The sequence below is a fragment of the Chiloscyllium plagiosum genome, chromosome 11 (assembly GCF_004010195.1).
Source record: "Chiloscyllium plagiosum isolate BGI_BamShark_2017 chromosome 11, ASM401019v2, whole genome shotgun sequence".
Classification (NCBI taxonomy): domain Eukaryota; kingdom Metazoa; phylum Chordata; class Chondrichthyes; order Orectolobiformes; family Hemiscylliidae; genus Chiloscyllium; species Chiloscyllium plagiosum.
In genome coordinates this window covers 32,101,984-32,128,625 of record NC_057720.1, presented here as the reverse complement: position 1 = coordinate 32,128,625, position 26,642 = coordinate 32,101,984, and the positions used below count along the sequence as shown (strand labels likewise).

General features: G+C 39.5%; 1 protein-coding gene across 1 annotated transcript in view; it reads right to left on the bottom strand.

Moving 5' to 3' along the window:
- LOC122554277 overlaps positions 1 to 26,642 on the bottom strand; it is a 254,601-nt gene that overhangs the window by 92,439 nt on the left and 135,520 nt on the right. Inside the window, exons 4-10 of the mRNA XM_043699049.1 lie at positions 24,624 to 24,751; positions 22,414 to 22,570; positions 18,627 to 18,751; positions 12,698 to 12,775; positions 10,725 to 10,773; positions 8,955 to 9,033; positions 708 to 807 (exon numbers count right to left, since the gene is read on the bottom strand). Coding sequence (XP_043554984.1) covers positions 708 to 807; positions 8,955 to 9,033; positions 10,725 to 10,773; positions 12,698 to 12,775; positions 18,627 to 18,751; positions 22,414 to 22,570; positions 24,624 to 24,686 — 651 coding nt within the window. The 5' untranslated portion in view covers positions 24,687 to 24,751. The remainder of the gene's footprint in view (positions 1 to 707; positions 808 to 8,954; positions 9,034 to 10,724; positions 10,774 to 12,697; positions 12,776 to 18,626; positions 18,752 to 22,413; positions 22,571 to 24,623; positions 24,752 to 26,642) is intronic.

The window sequence follows — 26,642 nt, the reverse complement described above, 5'->3', positions numbered from 1 at the left end:
CTGCAAATTTACTAATCCATCCACCTATGCCTGCGTCTAAGTCATTTATAAAAATGACAAACAGAAGTGGTCCCAAAACAGATCCTTGTGGCACACCACTAGTAACCAGACTCCAGGCTGAATGTTTTCCATCAACCACCACTTGCTGCCTTTTTTCAGAAAGCCAGTTTCTAATCCAAACTGCTAAATCACCCTCAATTCCATCTCTCTGCATTTTCTCCAACAGCCTACTATGTGGAACCTTATCAAAGGCTTTACTGAAGTCCATGTATACCACGTCAACTGCCCTACCCTCATCTACATGTTGGTCACCTTCTCAAAAAACTCAATGAGGTTTGTGAGACATGACCTAACCTTGACGAAACCATGTTGACTATCTGAAATCAAATTGTTGCTTGCTAGATGATTATAAATCTTATTTCTTATAATCCTTTCCAAAACCTTTCCAACAACGGATGTAAGGCTCACTGGTCTATAAATTCTTTCAGTTTTCAGTTTTTGTGAAATATATAATAAATTTGTGCAGTACATTCAGGAGACAATAACATTAATAAGCTAAAGATGTAAAATGCATTTTGAATAAGTTGCTATTACAACAGATTGTGGTGTCATTAGAGTTTCTGGGCAGGTATTCTTTCCTATAACCGTTCATTTAACTAACTGGTGTGACATTGTGCAATAAGACAACAGAACAACAGTTACGTTACCATTACAATCAACAGCATTATGTTACACTTGTCAGGTTCTTTATCTCTGATAGAGATCAGTTCAACCAGGCCATTTGACAATTTATCAGCAAGGGATATTCTGTGTGTGCAAAAAAAGGTTAAATTTTAGTACTCACTAAACTGAGGCAGGAACAGATTTTATGTAAAACACAATTCCAAAGGGCACTAAAAACAAAATGAAACATTTAGCTTTCTTCCCACCAATGAACAGCACTATTTTATCTTTGCAGTCAATTTTTAATTCCAAGTAAAAGCAATATGATTTCCACTGTCTCCCCTTCTCATGGATACATTGTATTTTACTTTCAACAATGCAGTAAAAAGCACAACAGAGCACTCGGCTTGCATCAGTTTTGGTAGATTTAAAACATTTTTGGAATCAACAGGAGGCTCACAACAGGACTGTGGATAAAACAGTGGGCTTAGATAAACATAAGATACAGTGGCCTCTGTGCCCAGTCAATAGTACTGAAGGGAAGGTTAAAGCAGGATTCATATACTTAAGATCATTGGCACCCTTACATGGTTCTGTGCAACATATTCTGGAAATGAAACCAGAAGCAAATATTATCTCCTGTGAGGAGTCGGCTCTGGAGCATCAAGCTGAAGTAACTGAAGTGGAGACCGTTATGTCATGCTGCCACTTCATTTTCACTTGACACCCATTTCCTGGCATCTTGATCAGGCAAATGTACATAAATTCTGGTGGTGCCGTGAGAGTGGCATCATTACCTGGACTCCGGCCTGACAGTGGAAGCCTGTGAAACAAACTCACCATAGTTACATAATATTAGAGATTGCTCTTCAGATAGAAGGATCTGAAAGGAGCTACCAGCAGTTGCTTCAGATCTTCAGTAATCTGTCAGGAAAAGGGAAAGATATTTCTGGACAGCAAAAAAAATTGGCCATTTTCTGAATTAAGTTCTTACTGTGTAGATTTTTTGATCAGAAAATCCGTTTAGAGAAAATTAGAATAACCCACTACAAAGTAATATTTTATCCCACCATTTTAGATCTTTTGAAGCATAGACAGATTCCCAAACCAAATACAAAGCTCATCCCAAAAGTAAAGCAAGGTCAAGGTTAGGAAGCTGACCTGACTGAGATAGCTGAGTTTAAACAGGAAGATATCTTAAGATATGAAATCAAAAATCCCCTCTCCCAAAGTGGATGAGTTTGAGTGGAAGGCCACCTGATTAATACTATTATTCATCATTGGCTAAATTAAAATTTGCTTTAATACTATAAATAGCAACATATCAATCTCACCCTCTATATATTAACCACCACTGGATACTACACCAAGTACCAACACTCACTTCTGACTTACAGCACCAAAACAGATTTTTTTTGTAACCTATATTCTGCTTCACTATTAAAGTTCCTACAATGTCCATCAAATTATTTGTTGCTAACATTGCAGTATTTTAATTACAATAATTATCCATGAATGCCAACCACATGGATTACATGGACACATTTTATTGGTCTGCAGTGTCAGCCCATAAAAAGGAATCAGAAATGAGTTTATTAAACTTATTTGGCTCACAGTATATCTTGTCATAACCATAGTCTCAACATTAATTGCAAGACAGTGATTGAATCGCTGGGTTCAGATGACAGTTATTTACCATTGAAACTCTGCTCCGTGGTTTCTAATACCATCTAAATCCCTCAATGTGCAGCTTTAATAGCCATCCCAATTGTCCATAACGCTATACGCAACTTTTTATTCACTGTTTAAATTGAAGGAAAGGCTGCAGCAGATTCTGAAATAAGTGGCGGCGGTGGCAAGTTTTATTTTAACGCACGATTACCCAAGTAGAACCTATCAGAAGTTTAGATTAATTCCCTTCTTTTACTTGAGGATATGTCAAATCTCCTGGGAACACAGTTACAACAAATTAGCCTCCTTTCATGGGAGAGCGGATGGCCGACAGCTCAACTGCACGAGCGTGTCAGCGTGGGTTCCCATGAACCTGTTCCTAACCTCCCTTTCACTGCAGAAGGAAGCGGTTATTGTGTCAGCACCTGTGTCTGTGAAAATTGGGAAAATGATGGCTTTGTTTGCTGGTTGCCTAGGGAATGGGGAGATCAGGGCACCCTAGAAAAGGGTCCTGATTGATGGTGTGATGTCCACGACTGCCTGCCTTACTTTATATTACAAAAACAGAACTATGTGCATGTAAATGTGCATTTGAACTTCAGTGAGCTAGGAGCACAGCGTACCCCCACTAAACAATCAGCTTCTAGTAACTGTTGTTAAGTGCTCTCGCAAACCTACAGCGAATGGAAATGGATTATTTCTGTTCTAATAAACCTCATTATTACAAAACCTTCTTACTACAATCCTTGTATCATTGGCAAGATTCTTTACTGGAATGAATTTAACAAACTTCATGTCTACAAACCTCACTTAATGTCAAGCAATTTTACGGAAAAGGTTTACATCTCTATTAACTTCAGATTATAACAAAGTAACTTTTTTGTCCTGAAGAAATCTAAAAGACTTGAGGGATTTGTTTTTATTGTCAAAATTCTAGAATTCAGCGCATTTATGGTAACATTTTAAAGATTTAATTCATAAACAGGTGTCTCCTAATTTTTTTTTGTTCAGGTTATGGTGGCATGAAATCTGACCAAACAGCCGATTGGTAAGAGATGTATTAGTTACCTTCAGCCCGAATGGAGTAACAGATTGCAAATTTTTGTAATGTGACCTCCTTACATGGCATCCATCACATGAATTGCATTGAGGATAAGACAATTTTATTTTGCATTTGGATAAGGTACAGTGTCATGTACATAGGATACAACTATAATCCAATTAAAGGGCTTCAGATTACAGGGGAACCTCGATCCCATTATCCGCACTCAATTATCCACTCGGTTTCTGTGGGAGTTGGGACATCCACGACATTCATGAGAGTTTGGGAGTCGGGTCAGAAAATCACCGGAGGTCCGGGCAGCAAGATTTTTTTTTAAACCTAAAGTAAAACATAGAAGTTCACAAAGTTCATTTAATGCTTGTTGAAAGGAGATTTGAAGACCCTCAATTGTCCATCAATTTCCATTCTCCACAGGGGGTAGGCAGAGGACGTGGCAGATAATCAACGTTACAAGCCACAAGCGTAAGAAACTGGTTTGCTCCCCGCTGGCTGGCTTTTTTTTCAATAATGAATAGTTTAATGGAAAGTTTTTAACATATTGCGTTTTTCATGTTTACTGTTTTCACTGATCATGATACTTTGCGTAAATGCACATAAAAATAACCACTGGTGGGATAGTATTAACCCTGTCTTGACGTTAATCTAACAATCTTTCTGCGGTACGTGAATGCAGGCTGAAATACTGCAGAGGGACAACAACAAGAACTTGCATTTAAACTGCATCTTTAACTAAGTAAAATGTCCCAAAATGTCTCACGGGAGTGCCAGTGAATAAAACCTGACGCTGAACGACACACAGAGAAGTTGGGAGGTGACCAGAAGCTTGATTAAAGAAGTATGTTTTATGAACTAAAAGGTAGAAAGGAGGGGAGGTTTAGTTAGGGAATTATGATGCTTCGGACCTAGGCAGATGAAGCCACAGCCACCCATGGTGATCAATTAAAATCCAGGGTGTGCAAGAAGTATGTAGCGTGACCATAATTTTTATCCTCATGTGTTAATATGCATATACAAATGTGTATGAAGTAAATCCTACTTGCTTGACATTAGTTTGATATCTTTTCTTTATTCCCCGTCTTGGCGTCCTTTTCCACAGACTGCCTGGTTGAGGTGAAAATATGCTGCCTATATTTTGCATTTTGCAATCAGCTATAGGGAATTCAAGGCAACAGCCTACTACCTGATCACTGCCTCTTTCAGAAATGCTTCTTGATCTATTTTATAAATAGATCTATTTTATAAATAGATCAGAAACTCTTCAGATGGGGTATCAGAGACTTGCAACATTTGTACTGTTTTCTCCTTTAATGTGTAAATCTTCAATGTCAAGAGGTAGACCTTGCCACTATCATCTTAACAAATGGGTGCTTACTATTAATTACGAGTCTTAAGTGTATTTGCATTTCCAAGATAACTACACAACTTCATGACATTCACTGGATGTCAATGGTGAGGAAGAGGATGAGCTGTCATCCTGGCAAAGCTAATGGAGGAGCAATACAAACTTGGATATTTGAATTTAATAGTGTATCTACTCATCTCAAACCAATATAATAATTATGCATATTTTATGGGTAATATCACCAGCCTGATCCTTATTTTGGCAGCAACATCAGCTCAATATGTGTTCCCATTTCAACATTGCGTATGTCAAAGTCTGTCAAAGTGAAATTCCCAAATTACCACAACCATAAGAATTCCTACAGCGTGAAAACAGGCTATTCAGCCCCAGTAAGTCTACTCTGACCCTCCAAAGAGCATCCCACCCAATCCCTGTGACCCTGCATTTCCCATGACCAATCCACCTAGCCTGCACATCCCCAGACACTATGGGCAGTTGAGCATGGCCAATCCACTTAACCCTATACTTCTCTGGACTGTGGGAGGAAACCAGAGCACCCATAGGAAACATGTAGACATGAGGAGAACATGCACACTCCACACAGACATTCGCCTGAGGGAGGAATCGAACCTATCCCTGGCACTATGAGGCAGCAGTGCTAACCACTGAGCCATTGTGACACCCTATTGTACGCTGTTTTCTGTTTTCAGACCTCTCCAAAATGAATTGAGAATAGTCCACACACATTTCACTTCAGACATTGTAGCCAGTAAAGTACCAGACTTGCATTGCATCTCTTTGGGCTAACATCAAATCCAGCTTCTAGAGGGGAATGATCAGAAGGTTTTTTTTGAAAGGTGCTGCCACCAGGCCCCAATATTATATCTTTCTTGAACTAAATTTACAACTGGTTTCAGTTCTTACTTATATAGAAATCATTTTGTTTCAAATCAACAGAAGCAAGCAAAGATATGTTAAAGTTAGTGATTTATGATTTACTTTTAAGGTAGGGATCCAGATGTAGATATCTCTTTCAGTAATATACTGTCATAATTGGTTTAGTAATTTTCCATGCTAACAGTCACTCCAGCAATTAACAGATTTGAGCTGGAGAATTAAAACATGGTACAAAAATGAACACAATGCTTTTATTCTTTTGGCCTCTGGAAATCAGTTTTTTTTTGTCATTCCATGTATCTTCAATAGCAGACTGACAATATCCTCTCTGCCACCACCAAGCCCCCTCCCCTCTACCTCAGCAAAAAAAAAACCTGTGACAATTTTCAGCTGTTTATGCTATTAATTTGGACACTTCATCATCTCTGGAGAAGCTACAGCAGGAGACCAGGAGACTCCAGGTGGCAACTTCATGCGCCAGTGTTTTATTTTGTGATTTTTGTGTTTTTCAAAGTACGGCCCATCAGTTATTATCTCTGTGTCAGCTATAATAAGAGTTAGATACAGAGTGATTACTTTCTCTTCGTCTGCTTCAACCAGACTTGGCATCATTCTTGTGCATCCTGCATCAATACGATGTTTCCAAATCCCATACTCGGGAGTCAAGAAGCTTCTGCAAGTGAGACTTCCAATCTAGTGCTAATTAATACCAAAAATGATGCTTAGTGTGCATTGGTTGCAAATCTAAGCATTAGGTTGGGAACTATCCAAAAACAAATAGCATCTTTAACAGCTAAAAAAAGACTTTCATCCCATCAGTCTGGATAAGATTGAAAATCAAATACTGAGGATGGAAGAGTATTGTGCTGACATGCTATATCACCAACTTCCTGTACATACTTAATTTTGAAGAGAGATATTGATGGTAATAACTCCCTATGTAATCTTTGGAATAGAGAATACAGCAGCTCAACAGGGTTGCAAATGTGAAATTTGAATCTTGGAGTCTGTAGGTAAAAGTTTCCAAGAAATTAGTGCCCCTCCTTAGCAACATACATTTGATTTAAGTTGCGACTGAGACCCCCAAAAAAACCCTGTAATCTTCCTTCTGATTGAATCTCAGTCAAGAAAACATTGACAATGAAAGAAAATAAAGCCATTTATGGAGAGGGCTTAAACACAGTGTGGGGAGGGGTGAAAGAGAAAAAAATTCAACAAGCTTGCAAAACTTTCTGTAAATATTCTTTCAGGCAGAATAAAAGGTCTACCAGACCGTGTGCTAGTCATCCCCCTGTATAAACTCTGTCACTCATCTAGGCTGGGATTCAGAGGGATCCAAAGACTCACTCCTTTTGAAAACATGTCTGTCTTCAAGCCATACTATTAAAATTCAGTGGCTGCACATTGTGTGCTGCAGAATAGAAGGCTTTACAAAACACGCTCCTGGCTCCAGAAATAAATCATGTCCCTGACAAAGGACCAGGGCCTGCTTTTGTTGCTGCTGTGACAGAGCTCTAGGCCACGAGTGAAACTTTAGCCACAATCAGAAGCAGAGATTTTCCTCAGACTTTAAAGGCTTAACAATGTTTGAGTGCTGCAGCAGAGATGACTGTTCATAGCTCTGTGTAAATTCAAAAGTTAAGAAACCAAATTATTGCTTTGCTATCATTTTAACTAAAGCCTTTGATTAATAAATGTAGTGTTCTTCATGGTCTTCGAACTCTCTGGCCATCTAGTCTTCTACCTTCATTTGTATTTTTCATTTTTTTATTTCTAATGTTAGCTGCTTAAATAATCACTGAAATCCAAACTTTGTATTTGCATTTTACTTCGTATGTACTGTTACAATGAATTCTTCTTGCTAGCCTTGAAAGAATTAACATCTTACTTTGTATGAAGTTGCAACACGTATTTGAAAAGGGGTGGGTTTTTTTATACTTAAGAGGACATGATGCTTAGACACATACTGATTAACGTGGTTGTGCTAAATATTGAAACAAGTTCTAAATGGAACTTGATGGGTTTAAGATTCAAAACTTCCATTTAACTCATATTCAAGAGGGCAATTTTGTGTTCAGGGAATCAAGCAGGTGAACTTATTGTGTTTTCACTCTCCAGATTTGTAGCTATAACATGACTATGTATTATATTTACTAAGTGGATAAGCGACGTCTAGAGGTACAATATCAGTACTGCACAAATTTTTATTTTTAATACCTTAACACCCATTCTAACCTGGATGGCTGAGATTTCTTTTCTGCAATGTTGGATTGGAATACCAACTATAGGTTAGATTATTGGATAGTTTCTCAAGTCTAAGATTTCTGGGCCTAGTTAGATGCTCAACTTTCTTCTTTATGTTACAATGTTGAACAGTGTTACCATCGTTTAAAGGGAAACCTCTGCTCACTCAAATGTTTTTACTATGAATGGTAAATCTTTACCCAGGACATGCCAATATATTTAGTTGTGCAATAAATATATCTCAGCTTCATCCCATAGCAGCTTCAATGGAAAAACGTTTGGTGTGATTTTATGCTCATTAAAGTTAAACAGTCATTGATAACAAACAAAATCTTTCCCCTACTTATTGAGTCCAGAACCAGCTTTGACCACTCCAAGAGATACCTGTAGAAAGGATCTTTTTCTCTAATACCCAAGAGGTTTCAAAAATCCTCAAATTTCAGCAAAATACACCTGCTGCTCAGAACTAATATTAGTGGTCCCTCTGTACAAGACTGTAAAGTTAATGTGGTTGACATCAAATAGTGGGCAGATTTATACTAACCTCAACAGGAACAGGGATCAGGTTACCCTCAAATTCATATCAAATTTGGTATCTTCCTTCTGGCTGGTTGAAATTTTTCACCAATTAACTTTAGAGTGCACTTAAATTCAGGTCCAAAATTAAAAGGTGATAGTTAAATCAAATAGACTGCAACATGGGGTGGCACAGTAGTTACCACTGTTGCCTCACAGTGCCAGGGACCTGAGTTCAATTCCTACCTTGGGTGACTGCCTTTGTGGAGTTTGCACATACTCCCTGTGTCTGCGTGGGTTTTCTCTGGGTGCCCTGGTTTCTTCCTACAATCCAAAGCAGGTTAGGTGAATTGGCCATGTTAAATTGCCCATAGTGTACAGGGATGTGTGCGTTAGGTGTATTGGTCTGGGATAAATGTAGGGGAATGGGTCTGGGTGGGTTACTCTTCGGAGGGTCAATATGGACTTGTTGGGCCAAAGGGGCTGTTTCCACACTGTAGGGATTCTGTATCATTTTATCTATCTTATTGCAAATATCTAATTTTAACCATACATAACCTGCTAGTATACTTCATTCCTATTGTAAGATCTGTCTGAAGGTTGTAGGCGAGGTATTTTATTCTCCGATGATCAGAGTCTGTGATAAGAATAAAAATGGTTAATTTATCTGGATCTATTTCTTGAACTTTGTTGCAATGCCTCGTTGTCCAATATTAGCTCCAGATCCATAACTGATATTGTGCATCAATTTAAATGGTGGAGCAAAACAAAATACTGCAGACAATGGAAATCTGAAAGAACATCAGAAAGTGCTGGGGAAACTCCACATCTGTTGAAACAGAAATAGAGTTAGTGTTTCAAGTACAATATGGTTCTCCTTTGAAACACCAAAAGACTTTTGATGAAACACTAACCCACTCTCCACAGATGATGTCACTTCTGCTGAGTTTCTGCAGCACTTCATTTTAATTGCAATGCTGGAGCCTTAATTTGCATTTTGTAACAACAAGCAATAGTTGCAATAACTGTATTAACTCATGTGAAAAAAAATCACACAGTATCTAGCAACATGCAAATTTTTACAACAAGCTTTATCCAACTGTTGATAGGTTGCCTGACAATAACAGCATGTTATAATTGTACGTTGCAAACCAGTTTCTAGCAGACCGACAGTGACGCCTATAGTTAATTCAATAAGTGTGAAAAATTTCTGAAGCATCAATAGTACTATTTAAAATGAAGAATGTTCCACTCCATAGTCACAAAATTCCAAACAAAAGTTGTGAATTGAACAATTTTAGTCGAACTCAAACTACAATTCCCTTATAGAAGTCATTCCTAAATTTAGATTTAGATTTAGAGTTTATTGTCACATGCATTCAAGTACAAGAGTATAGTTAAAAGTGTCTAATGTCGCTACACACAGCATCATGTTATGTATGAAAATAGCTAGGTACAGAAAATTCAGGTCCAAATTTAAAAAGTTGAGCGTTACAGACCTTCATAGAAACAACAGAAAATAAATGAAGAAGGTAAGAGTTAACATTAAAGCTTAATATAAGCTAAAAAAAAGGAATAAAGTTAGAAGTTCAACAGTCATTGATGAGTGATTGCTGCTGGGGCCCCAAGCTCCTCCACTTGGCTTGCTCTCCAGGAGACCTCAGCTGCCTGTTCTCACTGCCACTGCAGATACCAGGGGACCTCCCTCACTGCTTGCTCTTCCTGCATCGTACCACAATGCCATTGCTGCTGCTGCTGAAGCTGCTGCTTCTGATCTTCCCCTGCTGTTTTTTTCACTATGATATTTGTGGTTCAAATATTTCATAAGTAGGCTGTGGGCCACTCATCATGCAAATGATCCCATTTTGAAAACTGATGTGTGAAGCACAATGTCCTGCCAGTCAATAATGCAAGTAGTTGTGGAGAAATTGGGTGTTGATTTTCTAGACTGATAGGAGTGTGACAGGAGTTGGTACACTATTGAGAGTGAAAGAACTAACAGGGAAATATTTTGGGAGAACGGACTACTTGGATTGAGAGTGTGCTGCTGAGATCAACATCTCTGAAATTTTAAAGAGAAAAACAGACTGAATTAATTCTTGGCAAATGTTGTCCAGTACTCTGAAAGAGAGTGTTTAGACACTGTTTGGAGGCAAGCTCCCTTTGAACTGAGAGGATTTTTGTTGAGATCTTTTCAGAGTCTGTCTGTACTGAAATAGATGGGCACAAGCTATTTTTTGGAGAACAGGGGAAAAGAAATAAAGAAAGATACAGAGCATTTTTAACCTTCTAAAATATGGAAGTTCAAGAGTTAAAAGTATGCCCTACCTGAATTTAACTGTTCATTCAAAGGAAACTGTTTCATTAAGTGAAGAGTCTGTTAAAAAGAGGCATACACATTAGCAAATATCTTTCATGGTTACAAGGAGCAGCACATGGTCACTGAAACATGAACAATTATAACCTGAGCTCAAACAGCCATTATCACCCAGTGATATGATAGTCTTCTTAAAAGTAAAAGCAGGCCAGTGAAAAGCATTTTCTTCCACAAGTAAATTATTCTACCTTTTCAATGGAAAAGAAGAATCTTTTGAATCTTAAAGCAAGTGAAAGTGCTTTCAAGTAGAGGATGGTTCCTTCACATCTAAGGGACCTCAAAACCCCAATGACAGTCCTTTACTTCTGACACACTGATAAAAACCCTTGCTACCTCACTTAAGTTGGCCAACAGTATTCTTTCATGTTGCTTCCCAGCCTTGCTCATCTATTGTCTTCTGTTCTGAATCTAATATGCAATAAAATAATACAGGGTAAAAACAATGACTGCAGATGCTGGAAACCAGATTCAGAATTAGTGGTGCTGGAAGAGCACAGCAGTTCAGGCAGCATCCGAAGAACAGTAAAATCGACGTTTCAGGCAAAAGCCCCTCATCAGGAATACAGTATTCTACCTTTTCAATACAGTATTCCTGATGAAGGGCTTTTGCCCGAAACGTCGATTTTACTGCTCCTCGGATGCTGCCTGAACTGCTGTGCTCTTCCAGCACCACTACTCCAGAATAAAATAATAGTTATTCCATTTCAAGTCCGTGAAAAGTTTTTATGGCAACTGCCTCGATACTAAGACATTTTATAATGATGCAATTTTTTAAACTGGGTTACAAGTTATGCCTGCATGGGGTGCACTGAAAGTAACCACTCTTCCTTTGCTCCAACCTAACTCCCCATAAACCCTAACACATGCCACCCACCTGCAGTCCCAAGATCTTGGTGATCTTGGGCTTCGATTTTGTGTGTTACCAGGAGCACCCAAAGCTTGTTTGATAGTGCTTCCAATCCATGAAGAGCTGCCAGTGCAGGGGGTTTTGCCCTCTCCCCTACCTCCCCATTCCTGTGATGCCCTTGATTGCAAGGATAAGGCCCACTGCTACCTGGTTGAGTGCTTATTGCAGCAGACTTTTCAGAAAAGAGGTGACATGGAGCTCTTGCTAGTTCTCCAGCCAGTAAGACGCCCATCAAGTTCTGCCTTATTGTTATCTATCTCTGTCAAAAACAGTTAAAGTAGTAAAAAAGTCCTCAGTCATTTCAAGAAACATGAACCTCTATAAGCATTTCATTATTTTTACTACCACAATCACTCTGACATAGCCCAGCTTTCTTCTGCTTGCATCTAAAAATGAATAACTGAATGAAAGCCACATACATTTTCAGCCTCTGCTGTGAAACTACTGCAGCGAAAGAATTAGGAACAAAACCCACTCCACAGGATCTCCACTCCCCACCTACCAAAGTGAAATCTTGCCTACCACTTACTGGAAAATCAGAGCACTTAGACACAGTAACAACACCAACCCGCAATAAAATCATATGCCAGGAAATACAGTCATGCACCCTGCTTCACCCACTTCTGACTTCCCATCCCCCAATCCAACAAAAGAGCAGCTCAATGAACCTTGTAAACCCCTCATACAGCATAAAGTCAATGCCTATACAGTTTGGTGAGCATTATGCATCCAAATGTGGCAGGGTTCTCAATGAACAAGCAGATCAACCACCAGCTACTTTTTGACGGCTGTCAGTTTTCTGTAACAGTCCTTAAAAGAGTCAAATAATATGTTGAATCAATTATAAAATATATCTGGAGAAGCAAAGGGCGCCTTGAGTCATCAGCAGAAAAGTTTATGCATTAATATTCTATAGAGAGACCTCAGTGTACACTGTGCATTCCATATTTTGGCAGTTTTTTTAAACAACGTTTATTACATTCACTTATTTCATTTTCTATGTAACAATGCATTTACCCTTTTGCCGTAAGGACATGTCTGGAAAAGATTCTTCTGGGTGGTTGGAGTGAACCGATTTGGACTCATCTTGTTGCGCTGTATAATGTATAAAAACACAATTTAAAATGGGGAAATGCCACGTGGCATTTGCTTACAGCCACTTGGTTTGAAATTACAATGGAAATGATGTGTGCTTCTTCACTAAATCCATGGCTTGAGCCTCATGTGCTTAGCTTTTGCTGCATTAATTATATTACTACATCATTCATACAGTCTGTTTGAAACAACTGTAGCAGCTGTGCAAAGTTCTTATCTGCCAAACTTCTGCTTGAAATTGCTGTTTCATTAAGTTTCTGATGACAAGAGTTTTGCCACAATGACAATGACTTTCAGTGCATTCCTACCACTTGGCATAGACAACAAGAAGCTGCAGAGCGAGAGGCTATTGGAGATTTTACGAGGAACCATGTTTGGATCAGCTCATATACCACCAGACCAAGGGATAGCTGCCTGGCAATATCTGAAGACTCTTGGAGTCATTCTTGACTTGAAACCTTGTCTCTCCGTAGAGACTGGTATTTCCAGCATTTTCTGTTTTTTATTTCACATTTTCAAGTATCTACAGTATTTTGGATTTATTGTAATATCTGAGGAAGGTTACCTTGGAAGCTGAGACTCCTTGGGAAGGAGTGGGGGCCAAGAGGCAGGTAATACTGGAGAGCTTGAAGGTAACTCTACATATAAGAATGGTAATGGTTACTATGGTTACTAGTGCCTTTTTTAAAAATGCCTTAGGCTCCTTCTAGATTAACAAAGGGGCATGACCAGTATCAGATATATTATTGTTCATAAATAATTAGAGCGGTGACTGAGGTTTTATTCTGTAGGGTTAACCCTATTCCCCTTTTCTATTTTCCAGAGCTTCCCACTGATTAAGACAGTGGCTTTGGACCCCTATCCATAACACAGTGACCTTCATTTCCTGAAAAAGGTTCAACCTCAACTATAGTTTTTCTCTGTCCATCAGGACTGTAAAATACAAACCAACACCTCGTAATCTGGTAGCACCAATTTTTTTCACACAGTCATCCCTCTGATTAGGTCATTTGATTTGAAGGTGAAGGGACACTAGAAGGATGGTTAAACTAGATTTACTGTCTTCATCCCTGCTTATAAGTACTCTTATACCTGAAAGGGTATACTGTCTACCATTTGCACCTAAACTATCTTAGGAAGGTGCTCTTCAATTACCATGCATAACTACATACCTATCCTTGCTTCTTGAATAAAATTGTCAAGCTCAAGCACCGTCAATGTGCAGCAAAATCAGTGAGTATACTCTGAGACTGCCAGCCCCTGATGGGTTTAAAGGCCACCTGCCTAACCATGTTACCATCTACCATTTGACTTCTAGCACTACAACATGCAGAATCAGAGGTTAATTAGGAATGAGCTCTTTCCGAAATTTTGATCTACATTCAACCTATGAGTAGCAGTCTCTGCAATTTCTAAACTTATGAAATGGATTCCTCATAAATATGTTTGGCGAACAGGAAATTAATTTTCAGTTATAAAACAACCATGAAGAAAATTGTTTTGATTTTTGGTTTATTTGAATTTCATCTGTTTTACAATAAAAGTATTTTGCCCAACTCCAGTGAAGTAGGATTCAACTCACTCAAGAGAATTTTGGTATATAGTATTTGGATTTTATTCATCAGGGGTTTACATTGTGCTTTTTGGAAAATCACATCTCCCTGATGACAGATTTACCTTTATGTTCTTAGAATACTTGCAGTACCCAATTTGACCCAACTCATAACAAATACATCTTTCAAAGCTTTAACTGAAAGCTGAGCAGAGTGAAGCAATGTCATCATGCTGATTAATTCATGCAAATTAAAATTCAAATTATGTTTATTGATCTACATTAATCTTTCAGTCTTCCTGAGGCTTGGGAGGTGTCAGAAGCCTGCAGAATTGTACACATTGTGGCAATGTTCAAGAAAGGTTGTAAGGATAATTCCAGCGATTGCAGACCACTCAGTTTCAGTTTGGTAGTGGGAAAGTTTCTAGAAATAATTATTCAGGATAGAATTAGCAGTCAATTGGAAAAAAGTGGAGCAATTAGGAAGAATCAGCATGGATTTCTAAAAGGGAAGTCATGTTTTATTCATTTGCTCGAGTGTTTTGAAAAGATAACAGGCTTGATGAGTGTAATGCTCCTGATATGGTATCCATGAATTTCCAGAAAGCATTTGACACTGTGTCATACTTTTGAGGAAAGTTCTGGGTCATGGTATAAAAGGGAGGATCAACATGGATACACAATTGTGGAGTGATAGGAAACAGAGACTACTGGTCAATGTATATTTTGTGGGCTGTACGAAGGTTTGTAATGGAGTTCTCTGGGAGTTGAGCCCTTGTTTTTTACGTATATATTAATATATATTCTGGATCTTGGTGTGCAGGGGACACTTTCAAAGGTTTCAGAAGACATGAAACTTGGAACAGTTATGAGCTGTGAGGAAGATAGTATGGAATTCCAAAAGGACATTGACAATTGGTTGAGTAGGAGCATAGATTTCTGAGGGAGGTGGCTGAGGAAATAGCGGAGGCATTGGTTGTGATCTTTCAAAACTCACTGGAGTCAGGGAAAGTCCCAGATGATTGGAAAATCGCTGTTGTAACCCCCTTGTTCAAGAAAGGATCCAGACAAAAGATGGAAAATTATAGGCCAATTAGCATAACCTTGGTTGTTGGTAAAATTCTAGAATCTATCATTAAGGATGAGATTTCTAAATTCTTGGAAGTGTCAGATTAGAACAAGTCAGCATGGATTTAGTAAGGGGAGGTCATGCCTGACAAACCTGTTAGAATTCTTTGAAGAGGTAACAAGTAGGTTAGACCAGGGAAACCCAGTTGATGTTATCTATCTAGACTTCCAAAAGGCCTTTGATAAGGTGCTGAGTAAGATGAGGGTTCATGGTGTTCAAGGTAAGCGACTGGCATGGATTGAGGATTGGCTGTCTGACAGAAGGCAGAGAGTTCGGATAAAAAGTTCTTTTTCAGAACAGCAGCTGGTGGTAAGCGGCATCCCATGGGGTTCAGTATTGGGGCCACAGCTGTTCACTTTATATATTAATGATCTGGATGAAGGTATGGGGGCATTCTGGTGAAGTTTGCCAATGATACGAAGTTAGGTAATCAGGAAGGTAGTACTGAGGAGGTGGTAAGGCTGCAGAACCATTTAGACAGTTTAGGAGAGTGGTCCAGGAAATGGCTGATGAAATTCAACGTGAGTAAATGCAAGATCTTGCACTTTGGAAAAAGGAATGCAGGCATGGGCTATTTTCTAAATAGTGAGAAAATTCATAAAGCCAAAGTACAAAGGGATCTGGGAGTGCTAGTACAGGATTCTCTAAAGGTTAACTTACAAGTTGAGTCTGTGATTAAGAAAGCAAATGTAATGTTGTTATTTATCTCAAAAGGGTTGGAATTTAAAAGCAGTGATGTGCTTCTGAGACTTTATAATGCTCTAGTTAGGTCCCATTTAGAATACTATGTCCAATTTTGGGCCCCACACCTCAGGAAGGACATACTGGAGATTCATACAGAAGATCCCTGGAATGGTAGACCTAACATACGATGGACAGCTGAAGATCCAGGGTTTGTATTCATTAGAGTTTAGAAGGTTGAGGGGAAATCTAATAGAAACTTACAAGATAATACATGACTTAGAAAGGGTGGAATGGTGGGAATTTGCTTCTGTTAGGCAGGGAGACTAGGACCCATGGACACAGCCTTAGAATTATAGGGGGTCAATTTAGAATGGAAATGAGGAGACATTTCTTCAGCCAGATTGTGATGGGTCTGTGGAATTCAATGCCACAGAGCACAGTGGAAGCTGGGACATTAAAAGACTTTTCCCTGGGGTCGGGGAGTCAAGAACTAGAGGGCATAGGTTTAGGGTGAGAGGGGAAAGATATAAAAGAGACCTAAGGGGCAACGTTTTCACGCAGAGGATGGTATGTGTATGGAATGAGCTGCCAAAGGATGTGGTGGAGGCTGCTACAATTGCAACATTTAAGAGGCATTTGGATGGGTATATGAATAGGAAGGGTTTGGAGGGATATGGGCCGGGCGCTGGCAGGTGGGACTAGATTGGGTTGGGATATCTGGTCGGCATGGATGGGTTGGACCGAAGAGTCTGTTTCCATGCTGTACATCTCTATGACTCTATGAATCTAAAAACTGATAAATTCTTGATCTCACAAGGAATTAAGGGCTATGGGGAGAGTGTGGGTATGTGGAGTTGAAATGCCCATCAGCCATGATTAAATGGCCGAATGGCCTTACTTCTACTCCTACGTCTTATGGTCTTATTGTCTAAATGACAGATGAAAATCAATGTAAAGAAGTGCGAGGTACTACATGATAGGAAGAACACTAAAAGTCAATATAAAATGGGGATTGTAATTCTAAAGGGGGGAACTATTCCTGTGCTGTATTGTTCTTTGTTCCTTTTTCATTTTTTTTTAAAAAGGACAACATTCATGCTCATAGAATCACAGAAATGTTATGGCACAGAGGAGATCATTCAGTCTATTGTACTGGCTCTTCAAGAGAGCATTGTCACAGCGCCAGCCTCCTAAACTCCCCACAACATCCCCCACCACCACCACCACCATCACCACTGCACACGTGCACACTATGTTTTATCCAAATAATTATTCAATAACCTTTTGTACTTCAATGGAACCTGCCTCCACCTTACTGAAGTCCATGTAGACACCATCTACTGCCTTCCCTCATCAGTTATTCTTGTCACCTTCTCAAAAAACACAACCAAGTTGTTGAGACATGACCTTCCCTGCACAAACCATTGCTGCCTATCACTTAAAAGTTCATTTGCTTCCAAATGTGAATAAATCCTGTCTCTTATTATCTTTTCCAACAGTTTCCACACCACTGACGCAGGCTCACTGATACCTGAATTATCTCTGTTTCCCTTCTTAAACAAAGAAGCAACATTTGCCTTGCCTGAGGCCAAAGAAGATGCAAAGATGTCTGTTAAGGCCTCAGCTGGTTCCTCCCTTGCCTCTCACAGTATCCTGGCCCTGGGGACTTACCTGCCTTAATGCATTTCAAGACACCCAACACTCCTTCTTCATTATGTTGACAGGCCCGAGTGTATTCACACACCTTTCCTTGATCTCAACATCCCTCATGTCCCTCTCTTTGGTGTATAAGGATCTCACCCATTTCCTCTAGCTCCACACACAACCTCCCTCCTTTATCCTTGAGTTGGTCTACTCTTTCCCTAGCTAACCTCTTGCTCCTAGTATATGTATAAAATGCAATGGAATTCTCATTAACTCTGCGAGTCAGGAACATTTCACAGCTTGTTTTAGCCCTCCTCACTTCCTAATCGAGCTCCTTCATACTTTCTCGATATTCCTCAAGGACTTTGTCTGTTTTTAGTTGCCGTAACCGTAGGTATGCTTCCTTTATTTTTGACCAAGCTGATAACTTCCTCTGTTATCCAAGGTTCCCAAATCCTGCCATTCCTGTCCTTCATTTTCTCAGGAACATGCCTAACCTGCACTCTAATCAACTGGTCTTTAAAAGACTCCCACATGTCATATGTGGCTTTATCCTCAAATAGCCACTCCCAATCCACATTCTTCATGCATGGAATGCACGGAATTGATCCTGGTGTTGCATGGAAACCGTTTAAAATTAAAAAGATCCCGAAGGGTCTTCTAAGGAATCTCTCACCTTCAATTTTCCATTTCCAGGACTTTTGTGGATAATGAAGCCCATTGTGATTAAATTTGATCTAAATCCTGTAAAGCAAGTGTCTAAAACATTTAAATCAACTTTGTTTAAATTAAATGGATCAACTAAATACAAAGAGTAGCTGGAAACATTCCAAAATACATACAACTGGATGGCCTGATAAAGCAGAATCCAGGAAGAATTGGGTCACCAGGTTCCTCTCTTTAGAAGTGACAAAATTTCCATCTACCATCCAGGCATGGGGCAGACAACTTACCACATGGACACGATCTAAAAAGAAAGATGTGACTAAAATGGCAACTTTCTGTATTTTTAGTTTCCTATTTCTGGTATTGTAAAACGTTGCACAAATTATATGTCGCAAAAGTGGTGATTTCTTATAAATGGTAGGTAGACACAATTTAAATTGACTGTCCCTTATTTTCAAACAAAAATTACAGTTCAAGCAAAAATTATTAAACAGTTTGAGCAAATCTTGAGAGCTTTAGATGGTTATGCTGTTGTTTGTGGAGATCGTTATTCCATGTCACTTGTGTTGGTCAAACATTATTTGCCACTTAGCCCAAGCCTGGATGTTGTCCTGGTCTTACTGCATGTGGGCATGGACTGATTCATTTTTTGCAGAGTTGCAAATGGAACTGAGTACAAAGAGAGAACATCCTCACTTCTAAGTTTATGGTAGAGAGAAAGTTATTGATAAATCAGTTGAAGATGATTGGTTCTAAAACACTGAGGTGCACAGTATTGGCCTGTGGCTGTGATTAGATTACTTACAGTGTGGAAACAGGCCCTTCGGCCCAACAAGTCCACACTGGCCCTCCGAAGAGCAACCCACCCAGACCCATTCCCTTACATTTACCCCTTCACCTAACACTACAGGCAATTTAGCATGGCCAATTCACCTAACCTGCATATTTTTGGACTGTGGGAGAAAACTGGCGCAGACACGGGGAGAATGTGCAAACTCCACACAGACAGTTGCCTGAGGTGGGAATTGAACCCGGGTCTCTATCGCTGTGAGGCAGCAGTGCTAACTACTGTGCCACCGTGCCACCCATGATATCCTGTTTTCCAAGAATTGTAATTATTTTCCTTTGTGCACTAATGAGTTGTCACCTCTTAGTACCACCATACTTCCCAAGCATGCAATGATGTGGGCATTAGCAAAAAAGTTGAGAAAATCGCATGAGATAGCCAACAATGAGCTTCTTGATGTTGAGAGCAAGAAGTCCCATTTTCCAAACAATTGTTGAATGGTGAGATGAGATTTTCCAACGTGAGTGACAGAAGACCTATTTACAGTCACTAGCATGTACTAATATCAAATCATTACCTAATCACACTCCATTGTTATGCAGTTTCCCATTCTCCAACCCACTGGATAGAAACTCAACAGCAACAATTCCTGACATGAAAGTCAGAGTAGTAACTTAGTGACTCCAGCTTGCTCCTCTGGACCTCTCTCTAGGACATTGCACACCAACACTGTGCATACTCTGTGTTCATGGACCTTGGAATCCGATATGTGCCAGTCTCAGCACAACCTCATAGCATATATCAATCCACTTTCAAGATGTTTCTGCACTTCAAAGCTGCACTTTGGAGCACACTGGCACCTTTCAATGCAATGCTTTTGCCAAGACAGTTTGAATATAGAGCAATGCAGCACAAGAACAGGCCATCCCACTCACCATGTCTGTGCCGTCCATGATGCCATTCTAAAGTAATTTCACCTGCCTGCACCTGGAATGTATCTCTCTTTTCCCTGCCTGTTACTGCATCTGAATGAACCCCTCTTAAACATTGTTCTCATATCTATTTCTATCACCTCCTCAGCAGCACGTTCCAGGTGTTTACCACTCTTTGTGTAAAAAATGTTCCTCACACATCTCCTGGGGTTGTCTAGGTACCTGGTCTTCAGCAATCTCCAAGTAGCAGTGGCCCCAGGTGCTCCTTCCTTGACCAGCTGCAGAGAGGTGGCAGAGACATGCTCACCGGACAAGTACTTCCGAATCTAATCTCATTAATGCACCCACTGAGGTGGTCAGGATTGGAGCTGTTGGAGGCTACAGGAGGCAGACTTGCCAATGCATCCTCTGAGGGATGTGTCGCTTCTTCCTCAGAGGTGGAGGAGGAGGAGATGTCATGTGGGACCATCCTCTTGACTAGCAAGACTATATAAATGCCACATGTATTTGTCGGAATAAAAGAGAGAATGGACCGCCAACAGGGATAGAAGTTCAGGTGTGTGAAGAGTACATTCATATTGGTGATAATGGATGATTAACTGAGCAGTCTCTAACTTGATTTCTGGGACATGGACATTTCAGCATCACCATGTGAGCAGTCTTGGTCCTCAACAGCTAGGACCAGGACCCTCTCTTCATGAGGGGCAGTGGGGGAGCCAAATGTGAGGCACCTCATTACCCATCTTAGTTCTTTCTGTTTTCTCCTTTGAGATTTTCAACTGCAGAAACATGGAATCCTGTCATCATCATTCAAGTTAGATTGATATTATTTTGGAAATCAAGGAAATTAAAGGATTCAATTAGCATGATTACTCCAACAAAGTTTGTGCGTGCTGTGGTTTTACTGTGGGTGAGGGTGAAGCCTCACCCGCCTTTCAGCTGGGCTGTGAGCAAGCCAACTCCAAGCACATGCCAGGCTTGGCACTCAGTAGAGGTGCCATCTCCAAGTGGGAAGATCCATGTGATGTCTTCAATAAGGCTACAAATAAGCAATTCATTGTTAACTACTTTCAGCTGCTGGGAAGGTTGCCTTGAGTTTGGAATGTATTGGTTTGCTTACCTAATGCATCTGAATTTCCTGCCTTTAAATCTGTTCCTATGGAACTGGGAACATTTCTTCACTTTTATGTGTTTCTTTTTTCACAGATATTGCTAAATCTGCTGAATATTTCTGGTGTTTTCTGTTAATATTTCAGATTTCCAGCATCTGTAGTATTTTGTCTTTTAGATTAATATGCTGATTTCTGCTCTGAGTTGCTTGAATGTGTTAAGTGTCAGGACTATCATGAATTCTACATTTATTTAACTTCAATCCGAGCTCTTCCAATACCTTTTGCTGAATACAAATGTCATTTTTTGTCAGAAATAATTGAGATCAATCTATTAATCTTAACTTTTCTGTTCATAAACATATTCAATCCAATGCATTTGGTTAATGCGATGCTGCCTTTTTTGGTTCCTGGTTTGTAACTTGTAATTTGTAAGTCATACCAGTTTGCTTTGATTTCTGGTCAATTTCTAGTCATTTATGTAAATTAGAAATGGCAGAAACTTAGCAATGTGGCACACCACATAGCGTTCTATTCCAGAAAACTAACTGGTGGAGGCTAGAACTGGAACCAGCCTTTGTACACCATTATGTTTATGTGTATAGAATTATACAATACACGTGTACACCTTCTAGCCCAACAACCAACTCTCTATTGATTTGGGGTCAAGTAAAACTTCAGTTAATACCCACCATCACAAGGATGAAATCAGAATGTAGAAAGTAAATAATCAGATTTATTTTTAAGGTTTGATAGTTTTCATTCTTGGGACCAATATATACACCACAACTAAGTTGGCCAGGAAGGACTTAAAGTTGAAATTCCCATGGTATTTCCGAAACTTGCTTGAAGCACAGCCAGAACACTCTTATTTTGTCTACCTATATTTACACCACCCCAATTACAATTATGAATTTGGGCTACATATGGGTTTGGGTGAAATGCTGGTAGGTCTGGGTCCTGCATCAAATTGTGATTCTCCTACAATTATACCTTGGTAACATTTCATTCCCATACTCATGTACTGACCATCAAAAGGTTTCATCCGCCTGAGTTATAATATTTTTCTTTCACAATCATATATATGTGTCACCCACATTTGCCACTGTGTGATATCATTCAATACTCTACATACAGTGTATATCATTTTGCAGCTCAGGGTTCCCATACAGTTGTAGGTCCAGTATTTGTATGTGTCGAATTTTCTGAAGTTCCTTCCATGTTAAAAGATTCCCGGAGAGGTCTAATGTTCCTAGTGCAATAAATCGTTTCAATCCATCCAAACCCTTAATCTGAAAATATGATTAAAAAAAGATTTCAAATTGCTTTATGTTAGAAAACGCTAAATGTATGCAGATCAGTGAATATCTGTAAATAGAAAAAATAACTTCATGCTTCAAGTGTCATTGAAATAGATTGTTCCATTGGTCAGTAATTACAAATGTTTTTGATTAAATTTAAAAATAGTCCTGACCAGCCCTTTGAGTATGCTGGGGTTGGATTACAAGGAGATCTTGATCAATTGGGTCAATGGGCTAAAGAGTAGCAGATGGAGTTTAATTTGGTTAAAGCAAGGTATTGCATTTTGGTAAAACAATCAAGGGCAGGACTTATACAGTTAATGGTAGGATTCTGGGTAGTGTTGTCGAGACATAGGAGTTCAGGGGCAGAATTCTTTGAAATTTGCATCACAGGTAGCAGGGTGGTTAGGAAGGTATTTAGCATGCTTGCTTTCATTGCTCAGACTTATAGACATAAGAGTTAGGATGTCATGTTGAGGCTGTACAGGACATTGGCGAAGCCTCTTCTGGAGTACTGTGTGAAGTCCTGGTTGTCCTGTTAGAGGGAGATTTAATTGGAGAGGGTTCAGAATAGATTTACCGGGATGTTGCTGAGAATGAGGGTTTAAGTTAAAAAAGAGGCTGGAAAAGCTGAGACTTTTTAAACTTGAGCATAGGAAGTTGAGGGGTGACGTTATAGAAGTTTATAAAATCGTGAGGGGCATGGATAAGGTGAATAGCAAAGGTCTTTTCCCTAAGGTGAGGGTGTTCAAAACTAGGGGGCATATTTTTAAGATAAGAGGAAAAAGATTTAAAAAGAACGTGAGGAGCAACCTTTTTACACAGAGTGTGGTTAATATGTGCAATGAACTGCCAGAGGAAGTGGTGGATGCAGGTACAGTTAAACATTTAAAAGACATTTGGAAGAGTACATGAATAGGAAAGGTTGGGAGGGAATTGGACCAAATGTAGGCAGGTGGGATTAGTTTGGGAACATGGTCGGTGTGGACTAATTGGCCGAAGGGTTTGTTTCCATGCTGTATGACTTTATGATTCTATGACTATGATCTCTGCTGACTAACCTGATTTAAATCCTACACTCAGCTAATTTACCCACCCTGTTAGTTAGATGATGCAATATTGAACAAGCAAGAAGGTAGACAGTGCAACTTACGCTGATGCTGGAAGGGCTACGGCATCCTTAAGATTGTAAGCGTGAGACTGGGCAGTCACATTTTGCACTGCTGATGGAAAGATACCACCTATGCAATATGGGGGAGGAGAATATAATGGCATGTTTCGGGTGGATTCCCGCATTTCATTCTGCAAAAAGTAAAAGGCAGCCTAGGCTACTTTTCTCGTGATAGTGCAATAGAACTAGATCGAGTGTGTGTTGCTGGAAAAGCACAGCAGGTCAGACAGCATCTGAGGAGCAGAAGAATCGATGTTTTGGACGTAAGCCTTTCATCACCTTTCTCGATACCTGATCTGCTGTGCTTTTCCAGCAACACAGTCTCAACTCTGATATCCAGCATCTGCAGTCCTCACTTTCTCCCAGTGGAACAAGATGGCTTAATCAGACAACATTAGGCAAATCTTACCTACTCCCATGAATGCACTGTTCTAATATGCGAGCAGTCCCTTTTTCCTTACCTTCATTACTCCAAAGGAGTGTTTAGTGCATTAGCAGGCCCTATCTTTATATGTGACTCATTGAAGTTTCTATCTGCTTGCCAACTTCATACAGCAAAAGCTGACCCATAATGCCTGGAGGTTTCAAGGCACACCCTGCCCCCACCTTGTCCGTTCACCTCTGACCTTCCATTTATCACTCCCAAACTGCTCCAGCTTCTGAAAATCCAAATACTCAGGAGACGGTGTTGGAGACAGAGATATAGGAGGGCCACTAGCAAGTGCAGAAACATATCCACCATCTGACATGGCCAGATTTGAACCCAGGTCCCAAGAACAGTTAAAGTCAGCAGCATCAGAGCTCTAAATGAAGGTCAGACTGTCAAAGTCCAAATTGTGAACTGGTTCTGTAAAATGCTGTCTTGCCTCTAACCTTATTATTGCTGAGATCAACTTTCCAAAGTTGGGGGCAACACTCCAAGTTTTCCACCTCCATAATCCCATTGTCTGCTAATATCAGTATCTGGAGATGGGCACAGAAGTTCAGTCCATCAATTAAACCTGGAAATGAACAGTTTTCAATCAGAATATTGCAAATAAATTAAATTCATTTAAGAGAAGTAATTGCAAAGTAATAAATGGATTATTTTATTCATCTTAAGCAAATGTTATTTATCCCCTTTGCACATAAGAATTCAGAAGTTAACATTGAGTTAAAAATTGGCACCCCTTATGATATTATTCACCAGATTCATTTCTTGAACTACATCAAACAATATGTATTTCCTCGTTAGACATAAAGTCTGCAATTTAGAACTTGTACCCTTATTTCTTACTTACTACTTTCAGTACTACTTATTATAAGAACTGTAATGTTGAACTTTTAACTTATTTCTTTACTTTCTACTTTTTACATAAGATTTTATACTTAGGTACCTTGTAAACATTGTAAACTGCATTCCAGTATCCCCGAGTACACGTGACAATAAAACCTAATCCTAATTTTTTGTCTAATTATCTGGGAAGCTGGGTGCATATTCCACGATGAAAATGTTTGGGAATATTAGCCCAGTCTATCATACACTGTTAAAAGTCATTATTGCCCTATTGCTATTAGACTTGTCCTGCAAGATTGTGGAGGTGTCTGCCGCTTAATATATCCATTATTTCATTGCCAGTAATGCACACAAAGAGCTGAATTCAATGAAAGTCAGACAGTAAAAGTCCAAATTGTCAACCATCACTGTAAAATTCTGCCCTCAGCAGGGGATGGTGCGGGTGGAATTGGAAGATGGTTGGAGTTAAGTTGCTGGAGAATCAGGAGGCAAGGTAGAGCTGTGGAGTGCAAATCAATTTCCCATCTCGCTCGATTTAATTAGGGATGGGGAAGATTGGGTTTGACGCATTCCCAATGGCAATGGCCATTGCTCACAAAGGGCATCACTCCAGGTGGGCAGTGTCCGGCACTCTGATAGATCAGCAGTTTTCAAGGGTGGGACTTCTGGCCTTAAAGGGACAGAAGCCCTGATGCAAGGCAGTGAATTGTCTGATAGTCAATGTCAGTATTGCTCTAAGATAAACTCACCTTGCAAATTCAGAGCATGCATGCATATTTCAAACAGAATTTGCATCCCCACAATAGAAAGGGCAGCAGGATACAAACTACAACAAAAAGCTCACCTATCACAAAATACTACATTCCTTCCCCTTTTTTATTATATATTTTTATTAAGAAAAAATAGATTTTTAAATATTACAACTAATACAAACAATGCAATTCAAAACAGTACAAAAATAGTACAAAACTAAACCAAATAATAAAAAAAATTCCCCAACCCATCCTCCTGTACGAATGTATAAACATATATAGAGAAATATAAAATCAAAAAAAACCTAAACTAGCTATTTAACTAAATAAATAAATACCTAACAACAAACAAATAAATAGTAATAACTCAGCCCAGCCAAACAAAACACTCATACATTCACAGTTCCTCCTCCCTGGATATTGGACTCATGAAACACAATCTTTACGGCTATATAAACGCCCTTGTTAGTGTGGCAGGTAAATCTGTGTCCAGGTATTTCAAAAAGGGTTGCCATGCCTTGTAAAAATTCTCAGTTTTGTGATGTACCATATTTGTGAGAAAATCCACGGGAATATGCTCCATAACAATCTTCTGCCAACCCAACAGGCCTGGGGGGTTTTCGGATATCCACCCCAGCAAGATATTCTTCCTTGCACAGAATGTAAGAATATTGAAAAGTTTTTCCTTATGCGAGTCTGCAGGAAATACAATGGGTAGGCCCAAAAGGAGCGAAATAGGGTCCTTCTCCACCCCACACCCAAACTCCTCTCCATTGCACCCGCCACAGCGCTCCAATATGTTTGAAGCCTGTCACAAGACCAAAGACAATGGGTAAGAGTACCCGTGCAGACCTTGCACTTGGG